At 54.6% G+C, this 26,285-nt stretch overlaps 2 protein-coding genes across 2 annotated transcripts in view; one reads left to right on the top strand and one right to left on the bottom strand.

The window, feature by feature from the left end:
• The window catches only part of SLC22A3 (solute carrier family 22 member 3), a gene marked incomplete at its 5' end in the record, with an annotated part of 56,753 nt that extends 41,206 nt beyond the window's left edge, over positions 1-15,547 (top strand). The window contains 5 exon segments of the mRNA NM_001082169.1: positions 7,380-7,488; positions 8,192-8,304; positions 11,691-11,790; positions 14,065-14,173; positions 14,418-15,547. Coding sequence (NP_001075638.1) covers positions 7,380-7,488; positions 8,192-8,304; positions 11,691-11,790; positions 14,065-14,125 — 383 coding nt within the window. The 3' untranslated portion in view covers positions 14,126-14,173; positions 14,418-15,547.
• Positions 15,548-16,457: 910 nt separating this feature from the next.
• The window catches only part of PLG (plasminogen), a 46,619-nt gene continuing 36,791 nt past the window's right edge, over positions 16,458-26,285 (bottom strand). The window contains exons 17-19 of the mRNA XM_051855159.2: positions 23,255-23,361; positions 17,385-17,530; positions 16,458-16,853 (exon numbers count right to left, since the gene is read on the bottom strand). Coding sequence (XP_051711119.2) covers positions 16,692-16,853; positions 17,385-17,530; positions 23,255-23,361 — 415 coding nt within the window. The 3' untranslated portion in view covers positions 16,458-16,691. The remainder of the gene's footprint in view (positions 16,854-17,384; positions 17,531-23,254; positions 23,362-26,285) is intronic.

The following is a 26,285-nucleotide window of genomic DNA, read 5'->3' as shown; positions in this document are numbered from 1 at the left end:
GCTGAGAGCAGGGATCGAGGTGGTGCTGGGTGGGCCTGGGCGGAGGACTGAGTTCACTTCCGGGAGGTTGTGCAGGTGAATCTGAGCTTGCTGGCCAGTGGGTCGGGGAGAGGAGGAGGAAGCAAGGGTTACAGTGACCACACACACCGGGTTGACAGACGCAGGTGACCTCTGTCGGGGGCAAGGCAGCTAACCCCCCAGGGAGGGAGTGAATTCGAGCACATTCATGATTTCCGTGCCCAGGGCTGTGCGTTGGTGTTTGGGGAGAGCTGGGTTCTCTGGTTGGCCTTTGTGTCTGCACACAGGTTGCCTTTGCGACTGCCCTAGAATCGGAAAGGAACTCGTAATGTTGTGGACAGCAGAACAGTCAAGCATTTACAAATGAGCTGATTAGGCAGATGAAGGCTTATGACTTCCAAAAACATCCAGTACATCCTGTTTGCACAAAGTGACAGGAATGCCAGTCTTTAGCCCAGGAAATCGGCTGGGCAGCTCCTGTGTCACTCCAGGGTGGCGGATGCCAAGGAGACGGCCGGCTTCTGTGGCTCTGCCCCCAGCATTCTGATAAAGCGGCAGACACCAGCCGGCCGAAAACAGCAGCTGCTGCTGGAGGCCAGAAATCTAGAGCAGGCTGTCTCCAAGGCCGTGCGGAAGGGTCCGTCCCAGGCTCCTTCTCGGCTTCTGGAGGTCGCTGGCCGTCCTCACTCGTCTTGGTCACCACCCCAGTCGCTGCGCCCAACCTATGACTTTCTCTCTGTGCGCCGATTCTGCCTGCAAAGACTATTTCCAAATACGGTCGCATTCTGAGGTTCCAGGTGGGCCTGAGTTTGGGGGAGACACTGTTCGACTTCCCACATGAGCCAGCATACTCTAAGCACTGGAAGATGTGTTTTAGAGCCACCTGTCAGCGCGGGTCCACTCGGGATCTGTGAACTGCCAGCCACTGAGCTAGGAGGGAGGCGTTGAGTAGAACAAGGTGGATGCGACTCCCGCCCTCCGGAAGTGCGTGATGGAGAGAGTCGGACACGTTGGGGATGTCATTGCTGTTTCTATTTTGCTTTGGTTTGGGACTAACAGTGCAGCTCTTCCGTTGTCGTTGCGTGTGGAGTAGGGGTGAGGTTACTCATTGTACATGAACATGGGAACCCAGGGAGGGTGGCGCATCACCTGCGGTCAGTGTTTCACCGTGGCCACGTCACCCTGGAGCCTTCCTGTGGGCCCATACCCGTTGGGAGGAGATGAGTGTGTGCTGTGCGTCCAGCCTGGTCCCAGAGAGCGGTCTCGACTGTGTGCGCACCCCAGGATTGAAATGACTCAGCGGGCGAGATCCAAGCTGTTCTCTAGGAAACACTTGCACACTTTGGAAAATCTCAGGCCAACAGCAGACTTTGTGCTCCGTCCAGTCAGTTCTGTCAGCTGCACTTTCCCTGTCGGAGCTTTACCGGTGCCTTAGCCGGCCTGGAACCGCTCTCCCGGGACGTATTTTATTGACGTATTCTGCAGAGCTGGCCGCATTCATAGGCACATATTGTTCACGACTGCCTGGCAAGAAGTTGCGTGTCCCTGAAATGAGTTCCAGATATTCACAGAGGTTCCTCCCGGGAGCGGGCAGCCCTTCCAGCCCCAGGCCCTGGACCTGCCTCCGGGGAGGGTCAGATTAACATTCGAGAAGCTCCTCCAGGGGCCTTTCTTGACGTCATCCGTGGGCCCAGAGCCCCTGCACAGAATACTGATGAGCGTTTAGAGAAATCAGCTCTAAAACTGTCCCACAGAAAACAGCGGCCTTGGCTTTGCCTCCCGCGGACCCAACTTTCCGTGATCTGAGATGGAATTCTGGAGGAAGAGCAGTCTTTGTGGCCATATCTTGACCCGAGACTCGCTCCGTGCTTTTGGCCCACATTCCTAAACTCTAGCTGAAGTCTGGAAGACAAAGAACTTCCTTTGTCTGTGCCCACCTGCTTGCTGTCTTTAGTCTGAGTTTCTTTAGATGACCACACACGCCGCCATTGGGGTAGGTCTTCTTTTTCAAAGGAAAAAGTTGTCTTTTGCTTTGATTCCTCTGTAAGTCAGTCCAGTATCCTAATATCCCTGTTGCAACTTTGCACTCAATTTTATTTCACGATGTGGAACAGACCGGACAGTCAGAGGAGACTCGGAACTCTGTTTTTATCTTCTGTAGTGGAGTTGTTATTCATAAGAGTCTCTAGTTGAGAGAGCCATTGCTTCTCTGTTCTCATCTAAGACACTTTTGGTTGTAGTGTTACCGGAGAACGGCAGGGTCCTTGTCTTCACACAAGAAAGAATTCAGGCGTGAGACAGAGAGTAAGTGGAAAGCAAACAGCAAGGTTTATTAGGGCAGGGACATCGGTAAGGACAGATGGGCACCTCTCCAGACAGAACCTGAGAGAGAGTGCCCAGTCGCTCAGACTGGGGGAGAGCGAGGTTACATGGTTGAGTGGAGAGATTACACCTGGGCAGGCAGGCGGGCGGCTCAGCAGAGAGGCAGAGGGCTGAGTGTGCCGTCCAATTGAGGTTGGGGACTTTTAAGGGGATGGGCCTGGCCTTCCCAGCTTCTCCTGGAACAAAGGACTTTTTGGATGAAAATACGAAAAATTCCTTTCTGAGTTTTCCCCCTGAAAACTTAGAGGAGCCTTAGAGCAAGAATGGTTATCAGGTAGAAGGGGCAGGGCGTGTTCGAAGTGCAGACACTGGGCTGCACCTGGAAGGTCATTGGGATGACTTTGACATGCATATGCTGGACCTAGACATCTCCATAGGCCTTTGTCACACACACATAAGCTCATGTCTGACTTCCTACCTAACATTAGCACTTTTTAATAAACTTTTTTTTTGTTATTTATTTTTCAATTTATTTGAAAGGCACACAGACAGACAAGGAGAGAGCTTTCCTGTCTGCTGATTCTATCCCCAAATGACTGTGACATCCAGGGCTAGGCCAGGCGGAAGCCAGGTGCCCAGAACTAATTCTGGGTCTCCCGCATGGGTGGCAGAGACCAAGGTACTTGAACCCAACATTTGCTGCCTTCCCGGGTGCACGCTGGCAGGAAGCTGGATCGGAAGCAGGGATGCTGGGACTCGACCTGATCCTGGCACTCGGTCACACATGGCACGCACTGTCCCCAGCAGGGACCTAAGCCCTGTCCGAGCAGCTGCCCCAGTGCTCACTTTTTTTTTTTTTAATTTATTATTATTTTTTTTTTTTTGACAGGCAGAATGGACAGTGAGAGAGAGACAGAGAGAAAGGTCTTCCTTTGCTGTTGGTTCACCCTCCAATGGCCACCGCGGTTGGCGCGCTGCGGCTGGCGCACCGCACTGATCCGAAGCCAGGAGCCAGGTACTTCTCCTGGTCTCCCATGGGGTGCAGGGCCCAAGTACTTGGGCCATCTTCCACTGCACTCCCTGGCCACAGCAGAGAGCTGGCCTGGAAGAGGGGCAACAGGGACAGAATCCGGCGCCCCGACCGGGACTAGAACCCGGTGTGCCGGCGCCGCAAGGCGGAGGATTAGCCTAGTGAGCCGCGGCGCCAGTCCCAGTGCTCACTTTAAAGTGATGTCTGTCACTGCTGCCGGAGGTGTGTCCTGCCTCCCAGGGTGAAGTTAGCCTGCCCCTGGGGTGACACCGCTGCTCCTGGGTCACGTACGCGCTCAGCCTTTTCAGCTGGCGAACAGAGCCGTGCCTGGGGACCTCTCTTTAACACATGTCAGCAGAATGGCTGCCCGCTGCGTGGTTAGCGGCTAACTCCACTGCTTGGAAAAGAGTTGAGGGCCACTCAGAGTAAGGTCAGCACGTAGGGCGCACCACACGTCCACAAGGGCTGCTGCTTGGCGGTGTAGTCTGAACTTTGCACTGAACTGAGCAGCCGCTAACCTGAGTTAACCAGCAGTAAGTTGTTCGTGGGGTGTGCGTGAGTGTGTGTGTAGACTTTGTTTCCTGGGTTGTGTTTGATCCTTTGTCAAGCATTCCCAGCTTCCATTGTAAACCAAACTCACCATTGTACTTGTTAGTGGGACTTACAGCCTTGATTTGCTAACAAGAAATTCCTGATGGAAGAACCCAGCCTGAGGCTGGTGTTGTGGCACAGGAGTTAAGCCGCCGGCTGTGACGCAAGCGTCCCATATGGGCACTGGCTCATATCCGACTTCTGCTCCAGCATCCTGCTAATGCACCCATGAACGCAGAGGAAGACGGCCCATCTGCTTGGGCCTCTGCACCCACGTGGGAGACCTAGAAAAACCTCCTGGCTCCTGGCCTTGGCTCAGCCCTAGCTACTGTGGCTGTTTGGAGAGTGAACCACCAGATGGAAGATACTCTCTCTTCCTCTCTCTCTCTCTCTCTCTGTTGGTCTTTCCTTCTCTTTGTAACTCTGCCTAGATGATAAATAGAAACATGTAAAAAAAAAAAAAAAGTAGAAGAACCCAGCCTGGAAACTTACCCACTTCCACGGTAGCAGCTGGTCTTTCCCCTGCAGCAAGAGCCCAGGAGTCTGTGCCAGGGGCCAGGACCCAGGGAAACCGGGCGACAGCTCCGTCATCCTTTCCCAGAGCCACCTGCTCGTTAAAGGACAGGGTGGCATATGTTTCCTAGCCCCCCTCCCCGGCCCTGGTGAAGTAGAACATGTGCTGACCACCACTCTGCCCCCCAGCAGTCGGTAGCCCAGTGCATCAGCGCCTCTCGGAGGCTCCTCACTCCCTGGCGACAGGTGGTCTTGCCTGGAGAGACGTCGGGGACCCCAGGGTGTCCTCGGCCAGTTTGCAACTGAATACAGTGAACTGGGCCCCCAGCGGTAACCTGGATTCCTAAGTCACCTTTTCTGCTTGCCCTTCTGGGCAGCGACAGTGGTTGGAATGAGTGAGTTCTTGTTCTCCTGGATTGGTTGAATATTCTCTAGCGAGAACACAGTCAATCTACCTAGCTTGGTTCTCTTTGATACTTCTCACTCATATCTGCTTCCCTACTAAACACACACATACACACACACACACACGCACGGTGGAGTTACTCTACAAGCGAAGAGAATGATTTGGTGCGGGGTGAGCATTCGCGTGCATATAAAAGGCAAAGTTTCTGTGCGAAGACGAATGCCAGACAGACTCTGGGCATTCCTGGCCGTGCTTTGGAAGGCAGACGCGGTCTCGTTCATGCAGTCTCATGTCCTCATGGCAAGAAGTATAGAGCATTGACTTTCTAGAGTAAAAATGATGAACTCGTCCTACCCTTAAATATCGGATAGGATTCCTTTGTGTTTCCCAATAGTTCTTGTGGAAGGAAGGAGGGCGTCCTCCCACAGCCAGAGCCGTCTTAAACAGTCGCTTTTACAGTGGATGAACCGGGGCGGGCATTGTGGCGCAGAGGGTGGAGATCCCTCTCGGGACACTGGTGTCCTGTATCAGGATGCTGGCTCAGTCCCAGCTGTCCCACGTCTGATCGCATTTCCTGTTAGTGTATCCTGGAAGTCAGCACATGGCAGCCCGAGTGCTTGGTCCACTGCTACCCATGGGGGAGACCCAGATGGAGCCCCGGGCTTCTGGCTTTGGCCTGGGCCCTGGCTGTTACAGCATTTTTGGGGAATGAACCAACCAATGTGTTACCAGTCACGGAGGGGAGGGCGATTGCCAGAGTGAGTCTCCTGAGTTCTTTTCCTCAGTTTAGTATAGAAATAAAATGCCGGGGAACAATTTGCAAAGAGGCAGAAACGTATTAGACAGAAAAGAAACTTTTATCTGATTGACAGGTGACAGAGAAAGCGTCTGGTCCGAGAGGAGAGCGGGACGCTGGCTCTGAGCTAGTGTCCCTGGTTTTTAAGGTGTCACCATGTGTTCACTGGGTCATTCTGTGGGGTGCCCATTGGAGAAGGGGTTCACATGTGTATGTCAATTGGCTTGGGGCTCAAGGAGATAGTGGGGTCTCCTGGAGACTGTCAGTCTCCTTAGGGGCTCAGCCCCCTCCCTGCCAGCTCTGGGTGGAAGATTGCAACTAACTTGAAGGCGTGGTTTAGAACCACAAGGTCACACAAGATCTCCAGGGTCTCCTGGAGCCGGCCTGATTCTCCCCAGGGGCTCAGCCCCTTCCCCTGCCGGCTCTGAGTGGAAAACGGCACCCACCCTGGAGGTGTGATGAACGCCGCAAGGTCACACGTGCAGCACCAGAAGCTGTTAGTGGGGAGACGCCTGTCGGCCTGGAGACAGCTCTCCAGCCACAGCCGGCAGCCTGCTTGTGAGGGAGGTTCTATCTGAGGGCCCACAGATCCCAGCCCAGTGGCCGGCCTCACAACGGATGATCACTTCTGCACCTCTCTGTCTCATCCCACCCCCTTCAAGTAGATGAAAAATAGCCACCGACAACTGGCATTTGAGAATGTGGCTCCTTCTGTGAGATGACCTGGGGGAGGTAGCATGGTTGGCGATGGTGAAGATCGGGCGTAAGCTGCGCCTGAGCCGTAACCCACAGAATAAACGGCCCCCTGTGTCTTGGTCCCTTTTCTGCTGATGCAGCAGAAGAGCCAGACTGGGTGATTTAGGAAGGAGCAGAGGTTTGTTTAGGTGCACGGTTCTGCAGGCTGGGAAAGCCAAGAGCATGGCGCCAGCGTCTGCGTGGTTTCTGGTGAGGGCCTCGTGCTGTGTCACAAAAGGCAGATTAGGAAGTGGAAGAGCTGAAGCGTGAGGGGTGGCCTTGCTTGCTGACAGCCTGCCCTGTGGCCACTGACCCGGCCCTGGGAGCATTAACCCCGCTGAGAGAGTAGCTTCAATCCAGCCACGGGAGTGGTCTCTCCCCAACCCCTCTCCCCTGCAACCTAATTGCCCCTAAAGTCCCAGCACCTTTCAGTGCCTTGGCCTGAGTTTTAGACGAGGCAGCCCACATCCAACGCATGGCACCCTCCCAGGGCCTGGTCCTGAAAGCCTTGCTCCTCTGGAATGCAAGGTTGGCTCACGTGGGATTTCCTGGTCGGCTGGGGCCCAGCTGTTCTGTGCATGATCGCTGAGGCTGCAAGCCGAGGGGACGCATGGACTGATGGTGGTTTCCAAGGGCACGGCTGGAAGCTGCCTCCCAGCGAAGGGCTGGGCCCAGGCACACTCAGGAGGCCCTGTCCAGAGCATTGCTCAGCACCGTCCTCACGCTGTACGTCTAGATCCCAGCCCTGATCAGAGAAGCACCCAGCACCCTCAGACGCTGGCTGTCATCTGGTTGTCATCGCTGTTGTTGAAGCTTGCCTAGCCATATTGGGACGATCTGTCATTTTGTGCTTAAATTTAGCGAAGACGTAGGGCTGGGTGACGCTGAGTGGATGCATTTTACTGTTCTGTGCGATGCCAATGAGCTTGGGCCTCTGACTCTTCCCTCCCACCCTTCTGTGCTTGCAGGGGTACCGTGGTTGAGGACCACAGTCGCTACCCTGGGAAGACTAGGCATAACCATGGCCTTTGAAATCGTCTATTTGGTAAATTCAGAACTGTACCCAACAACATTACGGTAATTCCAACATAGCTCTCGTGGCTTCTCCCCCGTAACTGCACAGCCAGGGGTTTCAGTCGTGTTCCGTGCTGTGATGGTTGTCTTGGCGTGGTGGTGTGGCCCCGGGCTGCATCGCCATCGAAGGGTCAGAGTCTGCCTGCTGCTGTGCCATGGACGTCCTCCTTGTGTCAGGGTCTCCATCCACAGCTGAGGTTTTGTGGAAGGGCACTGGGCTTGAACCAGAAAACCTCGCGGTACACCTGTCTGCCTTCCTTGCCACCACCCTGTCTCCAAGCTCTAGTCTCTTTCTGAGCATGTCTTACATCAGTGAGCATCTGGGATTTGAAGCACAAGATGAAAGCAGTGCCCAGATCCGTGCCAGGGGCCCTCTTAGCTGGGGGCGCAGCCCCTGGGCACGCCACGCGGTGAAGCCAATACAAAGATGGCGCCGAGTCTCCTAGAGCAGGCAGGGTGTCGAGCTGCTGACGGGCGAACACGGGTGTGCCTGCCCCCGACACATCCTCACTGGCTGCACTGAGACGCGCTGCAGAGTGGAAATGCTTTGCTTAGGCTGCAAAGACAGGACGGCGTTTTCAAAGCTAAAAATGGTGGAAACAGACAGTATGGGCACCACCCCTCTATTATTTAATAGGCCTGAATATTTTGATTGCTTTTCCTGTTGAAATGCTTGTCATCTAAAACAGTTTTTTTTATCCTCCAGAAACTTTGGGGTCTCGCTGTGTTCGGGTTTGTGTGATTTTGGGGGCATCATTGCCCCTTTCCTCCTCTTCCGGCTGGCGGCCGTGTGGCTGGAGCTCCCGCTGATCATCTTTGGTAAGAGCCCGCTTCCTGTGCCGCCCTGGGGTGCTTTCTCCGACACCCCTGGTCCCAGCAGAATCCCAGAATCATGTGCGGTTCACTGCTGGGTGACAGGTGTCTGTTTTGAGGAGCCAGTGTGGCGATAGTAGGATTTAAAATCCTAAGTGGTTTTCAAGGATTCATATGAAAGGGTTGGGATTCAGTTTAGCCATCTTTCTTTGGGTTCTGAGTTAAAAGCAAGTCCCATGGAACTCTTATGGTATTGAGGACCCGACTCAGTCACTCACGTTTCCAATGGGTTTAAAAATAAACCTGAAGATTGATTGCACTTTTCGATGTTCTGTGTCAATATCTAAGATGCTATAAGTGCTAGGCCAAAGCAGGAGACACAAACCTACTTCCACGTGTAGTGGGGGCTCTTCCGTGGCTCCCAAGTTTGAGAAGGGGCGGCGCCGTGGCTGGGAGGGCCCTGCAGGGGATTCAGAGCAGGGCTGCGTTTCCCACCCTCTGTTCTCGCGGCAGAAGGCCCGGCTTGGCCCTTTCTCACCTCCATCCCCTCGGCAGGTGGGTTTTCACTGGGCAGTTGAGATTTGAGTGAGGTTAGTGCACGAGGACGTGCGTGCTGAGCCACGCACAGCTGGTTGGAGCACACTGGGGAACAGAACACCAGTGAACTCAACAAAAGTTCATCTCCTTATTCCACGGGGTTTAGGAACCACTCAGTACTCACTCCGTAGCCGAGGCGAAAAAGCAAAGGAAGAGAGTGCCATGTCCAGCAAGGCCAGAGCAGTCCCGGGGGGAGACACAGCAGCTAATCCCTCAAGCCCGCGGCCAGAGCTGGGGCTGCAGCGGGGAGGGACACAACCTTCCCAAACCCCGGTGACGACAGAGCCTGATGCGTGTGCTGGCTCCTGCCAGTGTGGGAACATCACTGGGACACCTGACCCCGCTGCGTGGAGGAAGCAGCTCTGTCCAGGCTGCGGCCGGAAGAGCAGTGGGAACCCCGCTTGGGACGGGCGTGGGTGGTCAGGCAGTGACAGGCCCAGCCTCGGGGGGAGTGGACTGAGCCCAGTGTGCGCCGTGGGGCCTGCAGGGAGAGGGCAGGGATGGGCCAGGCCACATCACGGAGGTCTCCCCCAGCGTGTGGCGGTTTGGCTCTGTGTCCAGACAGCAGGGGAAGCTGTGGCAGCTCACGCCCGGGTGGACAGAGCTGCACTTGCATTTGTTGCTAGGATTCTGGTGGCAGCCACACTGCTTCATCACACGGGCGCTGTGCTGGCTACGGGGAGGCTAAACGAAGGTGGTAACTGAGAAAGAGAGCAAGTTGCCGGGACTAAGAAGTGGATGGGGGTGAGGGGAGCAGACAGACCCCAGGCCAGATGGGCAGGATGGGACAGTCGACAGGGCCGGGGCAGTGGGAGCAGTGAGCTGGGCAGGCAGGCCCACGGTGGGACCGCAGGTGAGCCACAGGCCCTGGCCAGCGACCCCGGAGCCACGGGACCTCAGGAGGAGGGGGCTCTAGGTGGGTCTCGGGCAGTGCGGGGCACCTCTGAGGATCCAACACTGCTGAGCTCAGGAGAGAAGCAGGGCCTGGCGGTGGAGATGGGGAAGCCGTCGGAACGTAGCCCCCGCGGAGGCCGGGGAAGGACCGAGATGCCCAGGAAACTGAGGCTGGGGAGATGGGAAGGGGCGGCAGCAATGGGGGAGACCAGGCGAGTGGGCAGGGACGCCGAGGGCAAGGGGGCGAGACCAGACCACCTGAGGGCCTGACGCTGCGCCGTGCGATCTGAGTTAGCACGCAGGGAGGCTGTGGGGCCACGGCAGTGTAGACCAGGGGAACGTGGGGTGTGGCCCACAGCAGTGTTCTGGGCAAGGCTGGTACTGTGGCAGTCCACTGTTACATTTTCAAGAATTTTGTCAGCATCATTAAATATTAGAGAATACAGGGAGCAGGCCTTCAGCCCAGTGGCTACGAAGCTCGTGTCCTGCATCAAGGACCTGGGTTCAAATCCCAGCTCTGGCTCCTGGCAGCAGGTGATGGCTCACATAATTGGGTTCCTGCCACTTACATGGGAGACCCGGCTTGAGTTCCTGACTTCCAGCTTTGGTTGGCCCAGTATTGACTGTTGCAGGCATTTGGGTGTGAAAAGCAGATGAGAGCTCTCTGCTTGTCTCTCTGCCTCTCTTATTAAACACTTTAAAAATGTGGGGCAGGTGTTGTGGTGTAGCACGTAAAGTTGCCGCCTGCAATTCTGGCATCCCATATGGGTGCCAGTTCAAGACCCGGCTGCTCTACTTCCAATCCAGCTCCCTGCTAATGGCCTGGGAAAGCAGCGGAAGATGGCTCAAGTGCTTGGGACCTTGCCACCCACGTGAAGCCAGATGAAGCCCTGGTTCCAGCCTGGCTCAGCCCCAGCCATTGCAGCCATCTGGGGAGTGAACCAGCAGATGGGATATGTCCGTTTGTCTCACTCTCTGACTCTCGAATAAATAAAACAATCTTTTATTTAAAAATATTGGAGTCTAAAAACAGAAGCAATATTACACAGAATTAACTCCTAATCTTTTGGCTGCAGTTTTTTCCTGTTCTCTGTGGTCTGGAGGTTGCCCTGGAATCTGTGCGTATCTCTGTAGAAATGCTGCAGACAAGAGCCCTGCTGGGCTTAGCTCTTCCCTGTGCCACACTCAGTGCCACTGTGTCAGCACCCACGCTGGAGTGTTTACACCGCAGAAATGGGCACACGCATGCTACCCATCAGGGCTAAGTGTTAAACACTCACCAGCAGACAAGTAGGATGTACAGATGTGGAGAAAACAGGCGAAGATGGTGTAGCAGAAATTTTGGCTCCAAGGAGCGGGATGGGGGTGGGGTGGTCGCTGGAGGGAAGGCCCAGTGAGGACAAGAGCATTGAGAGTGTGGGATGCCCCCACCCGCAGGTTCTGGATGCTGGGCAGAGGGGAGCGATCACCCTAGTGAGGAGCCCAGACAGGCCTGGGCGAGGGCTTCCCGCAGTGGGCAGAGTAGGGACCAGTCCCACAGTGGAAGGAGCCAGGGGCAGGTGGGAGAGGACGCGGCTGAGTGCCGGTGCCGGTGCTGGTGCCAGTGCCGGTCAGTGGGGTGGGCAACTCCTCTCCAGGGGCTTCTGCTTCCCGTGTGACACAGGGAGGGGGTCTGGAGTGCTCAGGGCTCCATAGGCCCCCGATCTCGATAATTAATTGTCAATCCCCAATCTCGGTAATGAACTGTCCATTAGTAGGAGAGCGAATGTGAGCCAGGAGTCTAGGGCTTGAGGAAGGAGAAGGGCAGAGGACGACTGTGGAGGGGGTGTGGCAGGGCGGGAGGGGCCCGCCGAGCACTCTGCGTTCCTGGGGCAGACGTAACGCCCCCCTCCTTTCTGCAGGTGTCCTGGCGTCTGTCTGTGGTGGCCTCGTGATGCTTCTGCCGGAAACCAAGGGAATAGCCCTGCCAGAGACAGTGGACGACGTAGAAAACCTTGGCAGGTATCGTGCAGAATTCAGCGCATGCTGAACAGAGGCCAGGCTTGTGAACACTGGGGGAAGGGTGGCGTTGAGGAAGTGGGGTACCCAAGGGGAGAACATTCAACCCCCATCTCTGAGCCCCAGGCTCAGCGGCAACACCAAGGGAGATGTCAGAGGTTCCTGTCACAGGAGACCCAAAGCTAGAAAAGAATGCATCTGGTTTGGAGAGGAGGGACCAGTGATGTGCCAGAGTGGAAGGGACTCGGCCGAGGAGGTCCCCGTGTCTCAGTGGGGATGACTGTGCAGAGTGGAGGCATCGTGGTCTCTGCGGGGTGACGTAGGAGGCAGCTCGAGATGGATTCCAAAGTGAAACATTGCTGAACAATCAATAGTGTTTATTGGAAAATAAAACCTGTAGCAGCTCTATGGCTGGCTGAGAAGGTAACTGACAGGTGGTAGGTAGGTGGGTGCATAGAGACACACAGCGAGAGAGATGTGGTTAGAGATAGGAAGACAGGAAAGTGAGAAAAAGAGAGAGAATATCGGAGGCAAGTGTAGATAGTGTGCAGCGTATTTATTGGTTAGTACCCAACCAATAAATAAACATGAAGGTTTATATCAATTAAAAAACTGCATTACACAAATCATTTCTGATGTTGTGTGCTTGACATTATTTCATAAAAAATGTATAGTAAAATATCTAGAATAATTCTATACCTCGTCTGGGGGTGGAAGGGGGTGTGGAAAGAAGGACCTATCTCTTTCAAATCTGTGGACTTTGGGGTTATTGGATTTTTTTTTTTCAATTAGAACACGTGGGCTTATATTATTTGTGTCCTTGCTAAAATAATTGAACAGCTAATTTAAAAAATAGAAATCCATCTTCTTAAAAAAGACTTGGACATTAATAACATAAGCCTCTTAACGTATCAAAAATATTTATAATGTAGCAAAAATATTTATAATGTAGCAAAAGTATTTATAAAAATACTGCAATTATGGGAGTCTCGGGGCAGGTTCTTTCTTCCATTGCTGATTGTAAAGAGGGGAGAAGCTGGCCTATTTTAAGCTCCTATAGGATTGACAGTTCCGCATATAATACAGAAACGCTACGTGCAATAGAAACGCGTGTCCTCAGGTTTTATACCCAGCAGATCAGAAGGATCTCACGCCCTGTAGATGCCGGCACGGGTGGATGCTGCCCCGTGCAGAGGCGAAGCCCTTCCTCATGCAGTTGTATTTTGTGCTGGGGGTGCTTCAGTAGTGAGTGTCCTTCGGGGGGACTGGAGATTCCTCTCTCCGGTCCTCTCTTCATCAGGTGCCACCTCCCCCTCAAAGGTAGGCAGCTGCTGCCGAGGTCCCTCAAGTGTTTGACCGGACCTTGAACGCTGGGCGGGGTGTGGCTGTCATTGTCCTGTCTTGGGGATACTCTTTGGAAAGATAAGATTGATGAATTAGCCTCAGAGCTTCCTTAAGAAAGGGCTGCTTTGCACTCAGAACCACCAGCAGAGCCCTCATTGGCTGCCTACTAACGGAGCCGGCCAGTCTCGGGTAGGCAGGCATTTGATTTCTCTGCCGGTTTGGCAGATTCCTCACCCTGACGTCCAGCTAACTCTCACCCTGGAACTGCACTCCCTCAAGTTGGAATAGGATGGGCGTTTCCCTGAAAGACCTTGCTATTTGTGGAGCAAAGTTCAGAAAGAAGTGGACAAGCTACACAACTGTGCGAAGTCCTCCCGAGGCTTCTGCCACCCCAGGGCCTTGCTGCATCCAGAGCTGAGACAGACTGTGCTGCTTGTCCCATGGCGGAGGTCGTTTGAGTGGCATCAGGGAACAGAGGCTGGGTCGGGGGCAGGGGACATGTTAGCTAAATTCATTGGATCCAGCCCCCAGCCTTGAAGAACAATCTGGTAGAAGTATGATGGATGATTCTACAAATTAGACACATTCATTGAGATCGATGATTGTTTTTGTCCCTCTGGGAAAAAACTGCCCCGAGCCCAATACTGACACTGGGCATTTGCTACCTTGTGTTCATTTCCAAACCGCATTCAGGAGCAATTGGAAGGAACTTCCTGCCACCATGTTACTAAGTTACATCCGAACACCATCCGGAAGTAAAACCCAGCCGGCAGGCAGGCGTTTTGTGCTTGTAGAGATGGGGTTTTGAGAAAGGTGGGCGCGGGTGCCTTGGTGAAGACCAGCCATGGTCCTGAGCGGGGGCGGGCGGGCTGTGGTCTCCGCAGCTGCGTCATCTCCCACCAAGACCTCACGTGTCCTCCTTTGCTTTGTCAGCCCACACTCCTTCCGGTGTCGCCGGAAAAAGAAAAGCCCGGTGTGCAGCTCTCACCTTTGAGGCCCCGGCCGGGGGACACCGCTGTCCCTGAGAAGCCACCGTGCCCCGCAGAAGCCGCCTCTCCCCTCCAGCTGCTGCGCTGCGCTGTGCCGAGTGGCTCTGACACCGTGTGAAGACATTCAGGCTACCCAGCCATCTGTCCGTGTTTGTGGAATAGGATTTATCATGCTGTTGACCTTTCTGGGACCCCCTAGCAGCTGGCTGGGTTAGCAAAGAGCCGTGGGGGCTCGGCTTGTGTCGGAGCTGTGGAACCTGACCCGTTGAGTCAAAGAGACGAGAGAAGCCCCCCGCCCCCGATTCTCCTGACAGCTCCATCGAGAGTGCAGGATGTGCGAACGTGGACCTGGGAAAGCTGCACCTGCATGTGTTCATTAACTCTGCTCAGAGGACAAAGCCCCCGAGCGCGGCGTTGTACAGACCCCCCGGGGGATGGGGCCTGTTCGCCAGTGGCTCAGCTGTGGACCGGAGCCTGGGCTGCTCTGCCTCGGGTTCCTGAACTCCAGGACACCCAGCCGCCCTGCACAGCACTCCCCGGCGGTGTTGGGTTCCGGGCACAGTTGGCGTCCTGGTCTACCAGTGAGGACAGACCTGCGGTGCCATCGGAGGACCTGGCTCTGCTATTTATGCTCGGGTTTTGACCCTGGGATTCTGTGGGATACGTTTGGTCCTCCTTTTGTGGACACATAGAGCCACAGGTGCGGTTTGGGTGTTTTTATGCTCAACAACAACAACAACAAAACCCACGGATTAGGCTTTCTCGGGCCACAGGATTTTCACAGTAAAGGGATATTTACCTTACACTCGTGAGTTCAGTGCCCATGGTCAAGAGTGAGAAGCATGGCCGCTTCTCACCCAGTCTTGGTGCTTTTGAGTCATTTAGTGGAAAAGCTGACATCTTAATTTAAAAGAAAGGCCCATTAAATCATTAAATCCACGCTCGCAAGAAACAGTGGCTTTGTAGTGGATTCACGGAGCTAAGAAGGGGGTGGAGCTTGTTGTAGTTAAGGCTTTGGAGACGGAGCTGAAACCTGAGGGCCAGGTTCTCCTTTGCTGCACCTGCTGTGTTTTCAGACTCTGTATCCTACACCAACTTTTGAATGAGATGCTTCGTGGACAGGCAAAGTGGGGGCTGACAGCGCCTTTGGCCAAGAAGGCAGAAGGTGTCCACATGGAGAGCCAGGGAGCACCCCACGCTGCGGGTTCTAGCTGTAGACAAGCTCCCGGGTTCTTGGAACACCCGGGAGTCGGATACAGCTCGTGGAGGCATGACAGCCCTGCCTTCGCGGACTCTTGCATTTCTGCTTCTCTCTGCATTTCTTTGCTGTAAGATCACTTTGCTCATTGCCACTGTCACCTGGAAACTGTATTTGGAGTTGATATTTTTTGGGGGTAACAATAAATCATTTTAAATTGTTAAGAAAACCCATCATCTCTTTCTGTCTCTCTCTTCTAAGCGTGTGTCACTGTAGAACGCTGCCCCTGTGCCACAGTGGGCACTGTGTGCTGTTTCCAAACAGGGCAGCCAATTAGAGATGGAAAATAAGTGACTGCCTTCAGGAGTGCCTCGTTTGACCTCTGCAGGCTCCTCCTGTGGCTCCTGGACCCAGACGTGACCCAGATAACATGCAGACTCAGCGTTACACGCCTTTACACACATTACACATTACACACACCTTACACACTCCACTCCGTGACACGCGACTCTGCTGCAGTCCCCTGTGCTGGGCTACAGTGGAGTCATCATAACAGACTTCAGTCCCCAGAATCGCACGTGTCCCGACGCCCCACACATAGGGCAGCTTTGTAGGCATTCATCTGAGCCGGAAGGAAAGACATTGGAAACTCGTGTTGGGGGGCTGGTGCTGGGGTGCCATGGCTTAAGCAGCTGCCTGTGTTGCCGCCATCCCACTTAAGCACTGGTTTCAATCCCAGCTGCTCCACTTCCTATCCAGCTCCCTGGTGACGCACCTGGGAAAGCAGTGGAAGACGGCCCAAGTCCTTGGGCCCCTGCCACTCATGTGTGAGACCCGGAGCCGTGGCCACTGTGAGCCATCTGGAGAGTGAAGCAGCAGATGGAAGACCTCTCTCCCTCTCCCCCACCCACTCTCTGTCTTTCAAATAAATAAGTAAATCTTTGGATAAATAAATAAAAGGTGTCGTGTTGGGCCATGTGTAGCTGACGGATGGGGTGAAGCACAGGTGACTTCCCAGGTCTCTTCTCTTGCAGACTTCCTAGTCCTTATGAACACGAGGTACCTCCCTCCAGTCTGCTTAAAGTTGGTAAAAGACGAATGAAGAACCGAGATATAAAGGGACACCCCAGCCAATGAGCTCAATCGAGTAAGTACAGTGTTTATTCACCATCAGCGGCACAGCTGTGTTGCCTGATTCTTACAGAATCCAGCAGTCCTTTAGCCACACACATACAAGAACACTGAGAGCTGGCGGTAGGTGACAGCGAAGTGCGGTGCCTTGATTCCTGTCACCTCCTTCCAAGACACCAGATCCCCTACACGGGCTCCAGCCTCTGGGGAGCCTGATGCTTCACCACCGGTCTCCCATCCAATTAATTATTTCTCATCGTTCTTTCAATCCAATCAACAAACCTTGAGACACGAACATAGACGCCAGGCTTATTGGGACGCGCACAGCCAAGACCCCAGGAGGTGACTCCTTGTAGGATGTATTTGTCTTTCTCAAAGCAAACCAGAGGCCCACCGCTGTCACCCTGCATTGGGCAGAAGAACTCCACGTGAGGCTCAAGCTGCCAGCCCGCTACTACGGGATGCCGGTGGGTTTCCCCAGCGTTTGAAACCGGAAAGGGACTTAGTGCCATATTGTGTGTTTAAGTCATCCGCAGTGTATTCAGGGGAGCCCAACCATGCAGCTCCCCCAGGGGAGAGGGCCTCCTGCACACTTGTCCCCCACCTCCTGCCTGGGGTTTCTTTGGAGCCAAGGCCGGCTTGGGCAAGATTGCAAAGTGGGCGCAGTGGGTCTCTGTCCTATACCCCCTTTCCTACTGGAAGGGCCCCATCTCAGTCCCTGCCCACCTGCACGCTCCTAGGAGGTAGGTAGGCGCTCAGCCACCCCCTGGAACGCAAAGCCAGAGGAACCACCTTCCATCATCTGAATGAGCACCCAGGGACCTGCAGGGCTTCTGAGCGGTGCTGAGCAGCCTTGAATTTGCTCTTTGGGACACACTGTCTGGGGCCCACACGGGCCAGTGTGAGACCAGCTTGGGTGTCCAGAGCCGGCTTACCTGGCAGCTGTCCGTGCCGCCTGCCAGGTGCCCAGCACACAGCTCCGTGGACCTGACTCTTCCGTTCAGGTACTCGAATCGATTGCACACCTTGTTCTCAATCACAGGCAACTGCGCTTCCTTGAGAAGGCCAGCGCCGTAGGTCCCTGTGTCCGAAAAGACGAAGGAAGCGGCTTAGACGTGTCACAAGGAAGCTTCCGGAACAACAGGGCAGCAATGATAGATGTCCTGCGTGTCTGTGCAGTTGGATGACGCCAGGAATCAGTCCCTAAGACTGCTGGGACTCTGCAGCCTTGAACGCATAAACATTTAAGAGTCTGTGTGCCCGAGACCTGGCTTGAACAATCTGGGTTTCTTTGCGGTGGTCTGGATTTTGTTGTTTATTTGTTTACCTTTTCCTCTTTTAAAACCATAAACATTTTTTTAATATGGAGATGAGTTTAGGAAATGCAATTGCTACCCCCCCTTTTTAATTAAATGATTCTTTTCCGGGCTTTTTATATGCTTCCGTTACTACCTGTATTATATTGCACCGAAGCCGATTCTGGTTTTTTACCCATGACTGCAGCATAAGGACATCTGATGGAATGCTCCGGTCTTTGTGACTAGGATGCTTGTGACAGGCATGTTTCCTGGTGGAATGAGAATGTTCTGGAAGGTGATGGTTGCACAGCATTGTGAATGTACTGTGACTTTCTGTACCCTTCAAAGTGATTAAAATAGTAAGGTCTAGTTTGTGCATACTTCACTGCAATAAAAGGAGAGAATTAACTTTTCAGGCACAAGTTCGTGACGTGGTATATTTCACTGGCGTCTTTATCACCCCTGTTCTACAGTAAAGGGAGCTGAGGCTTCCAGAGGTGATGTCCTTGACCTTGAACCTGGTCCATGGAGTCCCTGCCCACGTGCTCACTGGTCTCTGCTCATGCTTCCAGCATAAGAATGTTCACAGTTCATTCTTATTCCTGAATATTTTCTTAAATCTCAGTTCCCAGAAGTTATGTAAACATTTTATGGCTTCCCATAACATTGCAAAATTGTTTTCTAAGCTGGTGTCACAGTGTACAATTTCTACTGGAAAAAAAAAAAAGCCCCTTCACCTACTTTTAAGAGTAATTAAAGCCGGCGCCGCGGCTCACTAAGCTAATCCTCCGCCTGCGGCACCGGCACACCGGGTTCTAGTCCTGGTCGGGGTGCCGGATTCTGTCCCGGTTGCCCCTCTTCCAGGCCAGCTCTCTGCTGTGGCCAGGGAGTGCAGTGGAGGATGGCCCAAGTGCTTGGGCCCTGCACCCCATGGGAGACCAGGAGAAGCACCTGGCTCCTGGCTCCTGCCATCGGATCAGCGCGGTGCGCCGGCTGCAGCGCGCCGGCCGCGGCGGCCATTGGAGGGTGAACCAACGACAAAAGGAAGACCTTTCTCTCTGTCTCTCTCTCTCACTGTCCACTCTGCCCGTCAAAAAAAAAAAAGTAATTTAAAAAAAAAGCAACCAATAGAATAAGCATGAATCATTCTGGCTCCTTTTCTAATTTACATCAGAGGGAAGTTGGGCTGGTGCGCTGGTTTTACATGTTGTAGCTCTCCCTTGGTGAACACCTGCTCGCTTGCCTTTGCAGAGCTGAGACAGGGCGTCTGCAGACCTGTGGAGGAAGTGCCCTACACAGAGGGACACACCCCTGGCTGCTTCCAAGTCACAAACAATCCAGCCCCCCAGTTTTGCAAGCCCAGCTTTCAACAGGGTTTTGCAGCAAACCTGTGCTTTGCTAGCATGGAACAATCAAGAAATCAAGTACTGGGGCCAGTGCTGTGGCGCAGCGGGTAAAGCTGCTGCCTGCAGTGCCGGCATCCCATATGAGTCCCAGCTTCTCCACTTCCGATCCAGCTCCCTGCTATGGCCTGGGAAAGCAGGAGAAGATGGCCCAAGTCCTTGGGCCCCTGCACCCGTGTGGGAGACCTGGAGGAGGCTCCTGGCTTCAGATTGGTGCAGCTCCAGCCGTTGCCACCAACTGGGGAGTGAACCAGCAGATAGAAGATTCTCTTTCTCTCTTTCTTTCTCTCTCTCTTTCTCTCTCTCCCCGTCTCCTTCTCTGTCTTTGTAACTCTTTCAAATAAATAAATAAATCTTTAAAAAAAGAAAGAAAGGAAGTACTGTCACGTCCCCCAGAGACTTGGACTCAACTCCACGGTTCCCTGGGGCCCAGAGAAGCTGCCCTCCACCTGGCGATGACATGAGCCTGGGAGAGCCTGGTCCGAGTGTCCCTTGGTCCAGGCTGGCCAGAGCTGCTGTGGAGGAAGGGCTTGGCCACAGCAGCATAGGGCCGGGGTGCATTGCTTGAAATGAGTTCGTGTGTGGAGGCCGCACCCCCCTCAGGATATTTTGCTGCGAACTCCTGGTTCTAGGAGTGAGGTCTCTGCTTCCTGAGTAGGCCCCACATCCTGAGAGTGCAGGAGCCTCCTGGTCTGTGCGAACGTGCTGCCACCCTATGGCCAAAGCTGAGATGGCGTCCTGGGAGCGGGGACACTGCAGGGAACCCAGGAACAGAAGCCCCGCTGAGACCGCGAACAGAAGGCAGCAGGGAAAGGCGGGTGCAGGGCAGAACCCAGGGATTGCTGGGGGGCTGCCCTGGGGGAGCCCTCGGCCTCAGGTTGACCTCATGTCTCAAATACCGAAGGTGGGAAGGGGAGAAGAATTCTGACCTCACACCCGCAGGCCGGGGCCGCTGAACGATCCGGTCTCATTACTGACGTGCAGAAAACGGGCAAGCAGCGCGAGTTATGTGTTGTGACTCCTCCCAGTCTACTTGCTGTTCTGAGAATCATCTCAATATAAATGTGGGCAGGACCAGGAGAGACAGGGAACCCAGTGCAGGTGGCAGTAGAAGCATGTGGGTGGGAGGTGGGACAGAAGACCCAGCAACTGGACAGGGGTGTCAGGAGGCCTGGGTTCCATCAGGGAACACCCTGCTCATGTGATGTTTGGTGATGATGGTGGTGATGGTGGTGATGATGGTGGTGATGATGGTGATGGTGGTGATGATGGTGGTGATGGTGGTGATGGTGGTGATGATGGTGGTGATGGTGGTGATGGTGGTGATGATGGTGGTGATGGTGGTGATGATGGTAGTGATGGTGGTGATGGTGGTGATGATGGTGGTGATGGTGGTGATGATGGTAGTGATGGTGGTGATGGTGGTGGTGATGGTGGTGATGGTGGTGGTGATGGTGGTGATGGTGGTGATGGTGGTGGTGATGGTGGTGATGGTGGTGATGATGGTGGTGATGGTGGTGATGATGGTGGTGATGGTGGTGATGATGGTAGTGATGATGGTGGTGATGGTGGTGGTGATGGTGGTGATGGTGGTGATGATGGTGGTGATGGTGGTGGTGATGGTGGTGATGATGGTGGTGATGATGGTGGTGATGGTGGTGGTGATGGTGGTGATGGTGGTGGTGATGATGGTGGTGATGGTGGTGATGATGGTGGTGATGATGGTGGTGATGGTGGTGGTGATGGTGGTGATGGTGGTAACGGTGATGTCAGTGATAATGGGGATGACGGAGATGATGGGGTTGCTGGTGATGGTGATAGTGATGTTGGAGATGATGATGGTGGTGTTCATGGTGATGGCTCACAATTTTAATTCTCAAAATGACCTCGCAGTACAGATGAAGGAGCAAAGCTTAGAGTACAGACAAGGAAACATGGCTTAAAGCAATGAAATGACTGCTCAATGTCACGTGGAAGACAGGGCCCAAACTCTCACCCGGCTCCGAGGGACTGAGGCTCCTCCGTAACCTGCTGAGCTACTGCAGAGGAAATCTCTTGGTTTTGGGGAGCCTCGCAGCCTTTCACCCTACACCCCACAGTCCTGCTGAGGGACCTACCCTTTTCCCTTCTGGGAGTGAGCAGGTCCTGCCCCAGTTCCAGGGGGAGCAGGTGAGGCCGGTGCAAGCCAGGTGCTGATTGGTTCAGGGACAGACGCAGGATGCGGTCCAACCTCTCAGAGCTGGGCAGACCACTGCGCTGTGGGGAGAGCGCCCTCCCTCCTCGGCGGAGGCAGAGCCGCCACAGCATCCGCAGCCCAGAAGGGCGGCGCCTCTGTGCCGGGGGTGGCACCCAGACCATGTCTGGAGAGGCTGGGCCTGGGCCATCCTGTGAGCCAGCGGACTTGTCACCTACTGGGCTTCCTCTTCGTGTTTCATCCACTCTGCATTTTCTGTCTCTTGCAAGAAACAGCTGCATTTGCTGCAACTGCCTTCCCTGTCACCCATAAGAGCTGCAGCCGATGGAGCGCCAAGCCCATCCTGGCGCTTCCTGCACTTGCTCATCGGCCCCCACAGCAGCCCCGCAGCCCGGCTGTCAGCTGAGGAAATAGTCCCTGAGACTCGGGAACGTTTCCCACCCAAGCACCTGCGTGGCTTCCGAGATCAGATGCGACCGGGCGTGATCAGGATGCTGTGGCCATGGACCGGAATTTTCTGAGTTCCTAACACAGGTTGGTTAAGTGGGTGTGTCTCACCCAGTGACTGACAAGGCCACCCCCCCACACCATCCCTGAGCCTCAGAATGCTCAATTGTAAAACAGGAACAGGCCGGCGCTGCGGCTCACTAGGCTAATCCTCCGCCTGCGGCGCCGGCACACCGGGTTCTAGTCCCGGTCGGGGTGCCGGATTCTGTCCCAGTTGCCCCTCTTCCAGGCCAGCTCTCTGCTGTGGCCTGGGAGTGCAGTGGAGGATGGCCCAAGTGCACCTGCACCCCATTGGAGACCAGGAAAAGCACCCGGCTCCTGCCACTGTATCAGCGCGGTGCGCCGGCTGCGGCGGCCATTGGAGGGTGAACCAACGGCAAAGGAAGACCTTTCTCTCTGTCTCTCTCTCTCACTGTCCACTCTGCCTGTCAAAAAATTAAAAAAAAAAAAAAAAAAAAAAAAAAACCAAAAACAGGAACAGTGGCGTGAACCCATCGGGTTGGCAGCACTGACACACCCCTCGGGCTGCTTCCCTGGCCAGGCGTCAGATTCCCAGGGTCAGAAGTGCAGGAAGTGGGCCAGGTTTGGAAAATGGAAGCAAAGGCACAGACAGAGGGAGGCCAGTTTCAAAATGGCCTACACCAGGAGTTTCTGATTTTTTTTTTTTTAAGCCACAAAACATTTCTGTTAATGAAAGCTTATGAAAAGGGCTGATGGGGGGTGGGGGACCATCTGTAAGCGTGGGCTCTGCAGGAAAATGGGTACAGCAGAGCAGTACCCAGAGGTGCACTGCCCCGTCCAGGTCTCCCGAGCTCCTGCCTGTGCCCCAGGGCTCTTGCCTAGGCTGAGAAGGTGAGGCAGGGGTCCTAAGACGTCCTGTCCCTAGGTGGGGGCAGTCTCCTGTGGGAATAATTGTTGTCAGGACACCTGCAAAGTTTCTGTGTCCTCTCACCTTCACCCCATCAACCAAGCCAAATGTTATCCTGCAACTGGGGACGCATGGGGCTTTCTCCCCACCCCACCCCGCCAGTCTCCTCCCGCACACTTCAGATGTAAAGATGTTCCAGAAGACTACATGAGCCGTGCCTTCCACTGTTGCCAGGAGCCCAGGATGACTCGCTGCACGTGACAAATAACCCAGCACCCCCGGCCTTCACTGTGGATGCATCAAAGCCCTGCTTACCCAGGGAAGCAATATTATTGTTGAAATCCTGTGTTCAGAAACCCAGAGAAACGGTCCCCCTCCCCGTGGGACTGTGCCTTGATGACAGACTGTGGACACACAGGCAGGTGCTATGGACCACAGGCACTGATCAGGGCGTGTGCACCCTTCTCCGCCCGCAGGGGTTGTACGCCCGCATCAGTTCCCTGTGTGCACTGGAGAGGGTGTGGGGTTAGCTCACCTTGGGTTTCTCCCCAGCCAGTGATGTAGCACTCCGTCCGGTCGGCAACCACGTAATTTGAGGAGGGCAGACAAGCTGGGATGACCTTGTCGGTGATGACGGCAGGGCTGGAAGGGAAGCATCAACAGTCACCCTCCACTGCTCTGCTGGGAGTGGCTGCTGACCGCTGACCGCTGACCGCAGATGCCGCGTGCCTCAAACCCCAGTGCCTCCGAGTCCCGTGCTCCGCTGACAGAGCGATGGAGAACGCATTCACCCTCACGGCGGCCTGCGGACCCCTAAGTGTTCACTCTAGAAGCATCCGCGGTCGGGCCAGCGCCCGGCACAGTGGTTAAGACACAGCTGGGACTCGGCACCTTGTATGGTGGAGCCCAAGGTCAAGTCCCGGCTGCTGATTCCAGCTCCCTGCTACTGCACACCCTGGGGTGCAGCGGGTGAGGGCACACACAGCGGTCCTCTCCCACCCCCACGGGAAAGCTGGGCGGAACTCTGAGCTCCTGGCTTTGGCCTGGCCCAGCCCTGGCTGTCGCAGGTATTGGACAGTGCACCAGCAGAGAGAAGAGCTCTCTCTCTGTCTCCTGCTAACTTTCTAATAAAAATAAATATTAAAATTAAAATACTAAAAATGAAGAGGAAACACTGGTTGGGTACAAGAAGCTGCCAGTGTTTGTTAACCTGGGAAACTGAGGTGACAAAGACCAAAGACTCCGTCCCACACACGTCCTGGACACTACACAATTTCATAACAAGTGCAGCTTTTTTAAAACATTTTTTTGGGAGCCGCACAGAGAGAAGAAAGAGCATTCCCACCAGTGGTTTCCTCCAAAATGCCCACAAGAGCTGGGCTTAAAAGGCGAAAAGTCAGGAGACAGGGACTCCATCTGGGTTCCCCACATGGGTGGGGGGGTTACTGGAGCCATCAGCCGCCGCCTCCCGGGTGCACGTTAGCAGGGGACCCAAACCCAGGCCCTCACTGCAGGCTGTGGGAATCCCAGCTGCTAGGCTGTGCCCACTCCCACAGGTGCATGCGTTCTATGTCAGTTCAGAGGGTGCTGCTCCGTGGAACGCCAGCCTGGGCCTCGAACGGAGCCCATGTGTGACCAGGGCCAGGGACACCAGCTTTTGGGGCCTCCGTTTCGTCATAAGCGAACCTCACAAGCCCATTCCAGACTGGAAGTGCAATAGGATGGGAATCAGCTCTTTGCACGAGCACAGTGGCATTGCTTTCCAAAACTCCCACAGGCCTTTGCGCCCCCCGGCGTCTCCAGCATCACGCCTGACTTTCAGGCCTGATTCTACTCTAGTCTGAGCTGTACTTGGGATGCGGGGTGTCCCCCAGAGGTTCGCGTGTGGGGCGCTTGGTCCTCAGGGCACTGATGGCAGGAGGTGGTGGGCCTTTCGGGGGGGGGGGGCCGTGAGACGTCATCAGTCTGGGGCCGGCTCTGAGGCACAGCAGCGGTTAAGCTGCTGCCTGCGACGCCTGGTATCCCATATGAGCGCCAGTTTTCATCGGATAGCTCAGCTTCTGATCCAGCTCCCTGCTGATGACCTGGGAAAGCAGCAGAGGATGGCCCAAGGATTTGGGTTCCTGTCACCCATGTGGAAGACCTGGAAGAAGCCCCTGGCTCCTGGCTTTGACCCGGAGCAGCCCCAGCCATTGCTGCCATTTGGGGAGTGAACCAGAAGATGAGAGCATTCTCTCTCTCTCTCTTTCTCTCTCTGTCACTCTGCCTTCCAAATAAGTAAAATGAATCCTTACTAAAAGAGAAAGAAAGTTCATCAAGTCATGGCTGTGCCTTCCCAAGTGCTTGTCCTGTTTTTTTCCCCCTTGGTGTGTGTCCTCCTCTCGCAGGAAGTACAAAGATGGGGTGCTCTAGTGATGAGGCACAACACACGTGTGTGCTGGATGAGGGACGGAGGGCAGCAGGACGTGGCTGCACAGGCGAAGCCAGCGAGGCCCTTTCTTGCCTTCCATCCTGGCTGTGCAACCAGGGAAGCTGCCCTGGGGCGGGGACCAGACCCTGGGGGAGCTGGGCCTGGTGCCAGCCGGCCTGTCCTCTTCACGACCGGCATCGTCCCTGTCCTCAGGGACCCAGCAGGCACAGCCCTCGCGCTCTGCATGCCTGCCTTGGAGTAGCTGGCTGGCTGCTGTCTCCAGGGGGCCCTGTTCCCAAACGCTGCTGTCAGGCTCCACCAAACAGCGCTTCACCGAGGAAAATAAAGCCGAAGACAAACTCGCTGAGATGGAGTTGCACTTGTGAGTTGTCTGAGCAAGGTTTTCTTTTTTTTTTTTTTTTTACACTGTGATTTTTTTTAAGTACTTTGACATACCGAATCTCATGGGGCTCTTTCAAACCTGTGTCGAGAAGAGAACTGTCACCCTGGAAAGGTGACTCGTTCTCTGATCACCATGGTGTATTAACTGGTGACTATCACTTGAGACAGTTTGGGATAACAGTATACCTCTTCCTTTTTATGTAATCAAGACAGGAAAATATCCCAATGCCAGCTATGGCTGGGGCTGGGCCAGGGTTGCAGCCAGGAGCCTAGAACTCAACCCAGGTCTCCCACATGGGTGGCAGGGGCCCCTCTCCTAAGCCATCCCTGCTGCGCCCCGGGGTCTACATTGGCAGCACACTGGGGCCAGGAACCAGGGCTGGGGGTCGCACGCAGGTGCTGCCAGTGGCGCTCAGGCACCCTAACTCGTGCCTTAACTGCTGGCTAAGCACCCACCACTGTCTTCAGTTTCAACTCAGTCTTTTTCCTCGTGAGGAAACAGCCTGGGTGGCTTTGAGAAACGAGGTTCGTGGAAAATGTGCATTATAAAAACGATTGCATGAATTTCAAAATTCTTTTGCACCAAAAAAAAAAAAAACCCTTATGTTTATATTCCGTTATTCCATGAACTTTTTGATGTCCCCCCACATGTGACAGAACTGGAGGGAGGGGGATTGAGTCTGTTTTCTGATGAAGTTCAATGCCAAACCCCATGGCACGGACGGCACCGCCCACAGCTAGCACAGTGGTTACG

This window comes from Oryctolagus cuniculus, chromosome 5 (genome assembly GCF_964237555.1).
Source record: "Oryctolagus cuniculus chromosome 5, mOryCun1.1, whole genome shotgun sequence".
Classification (NCBI taxonomy): Eukaryota; Metazoa; Chordata; class Mammalia; order Lagomorpha; family Leporidae; genus Oryctolagus; species Oryctolagus cuniculus.
Note: the sequence above shows the minus strand (reverse complement) of the source record. Positions and strands in the feature narration are given on the sequence as shown.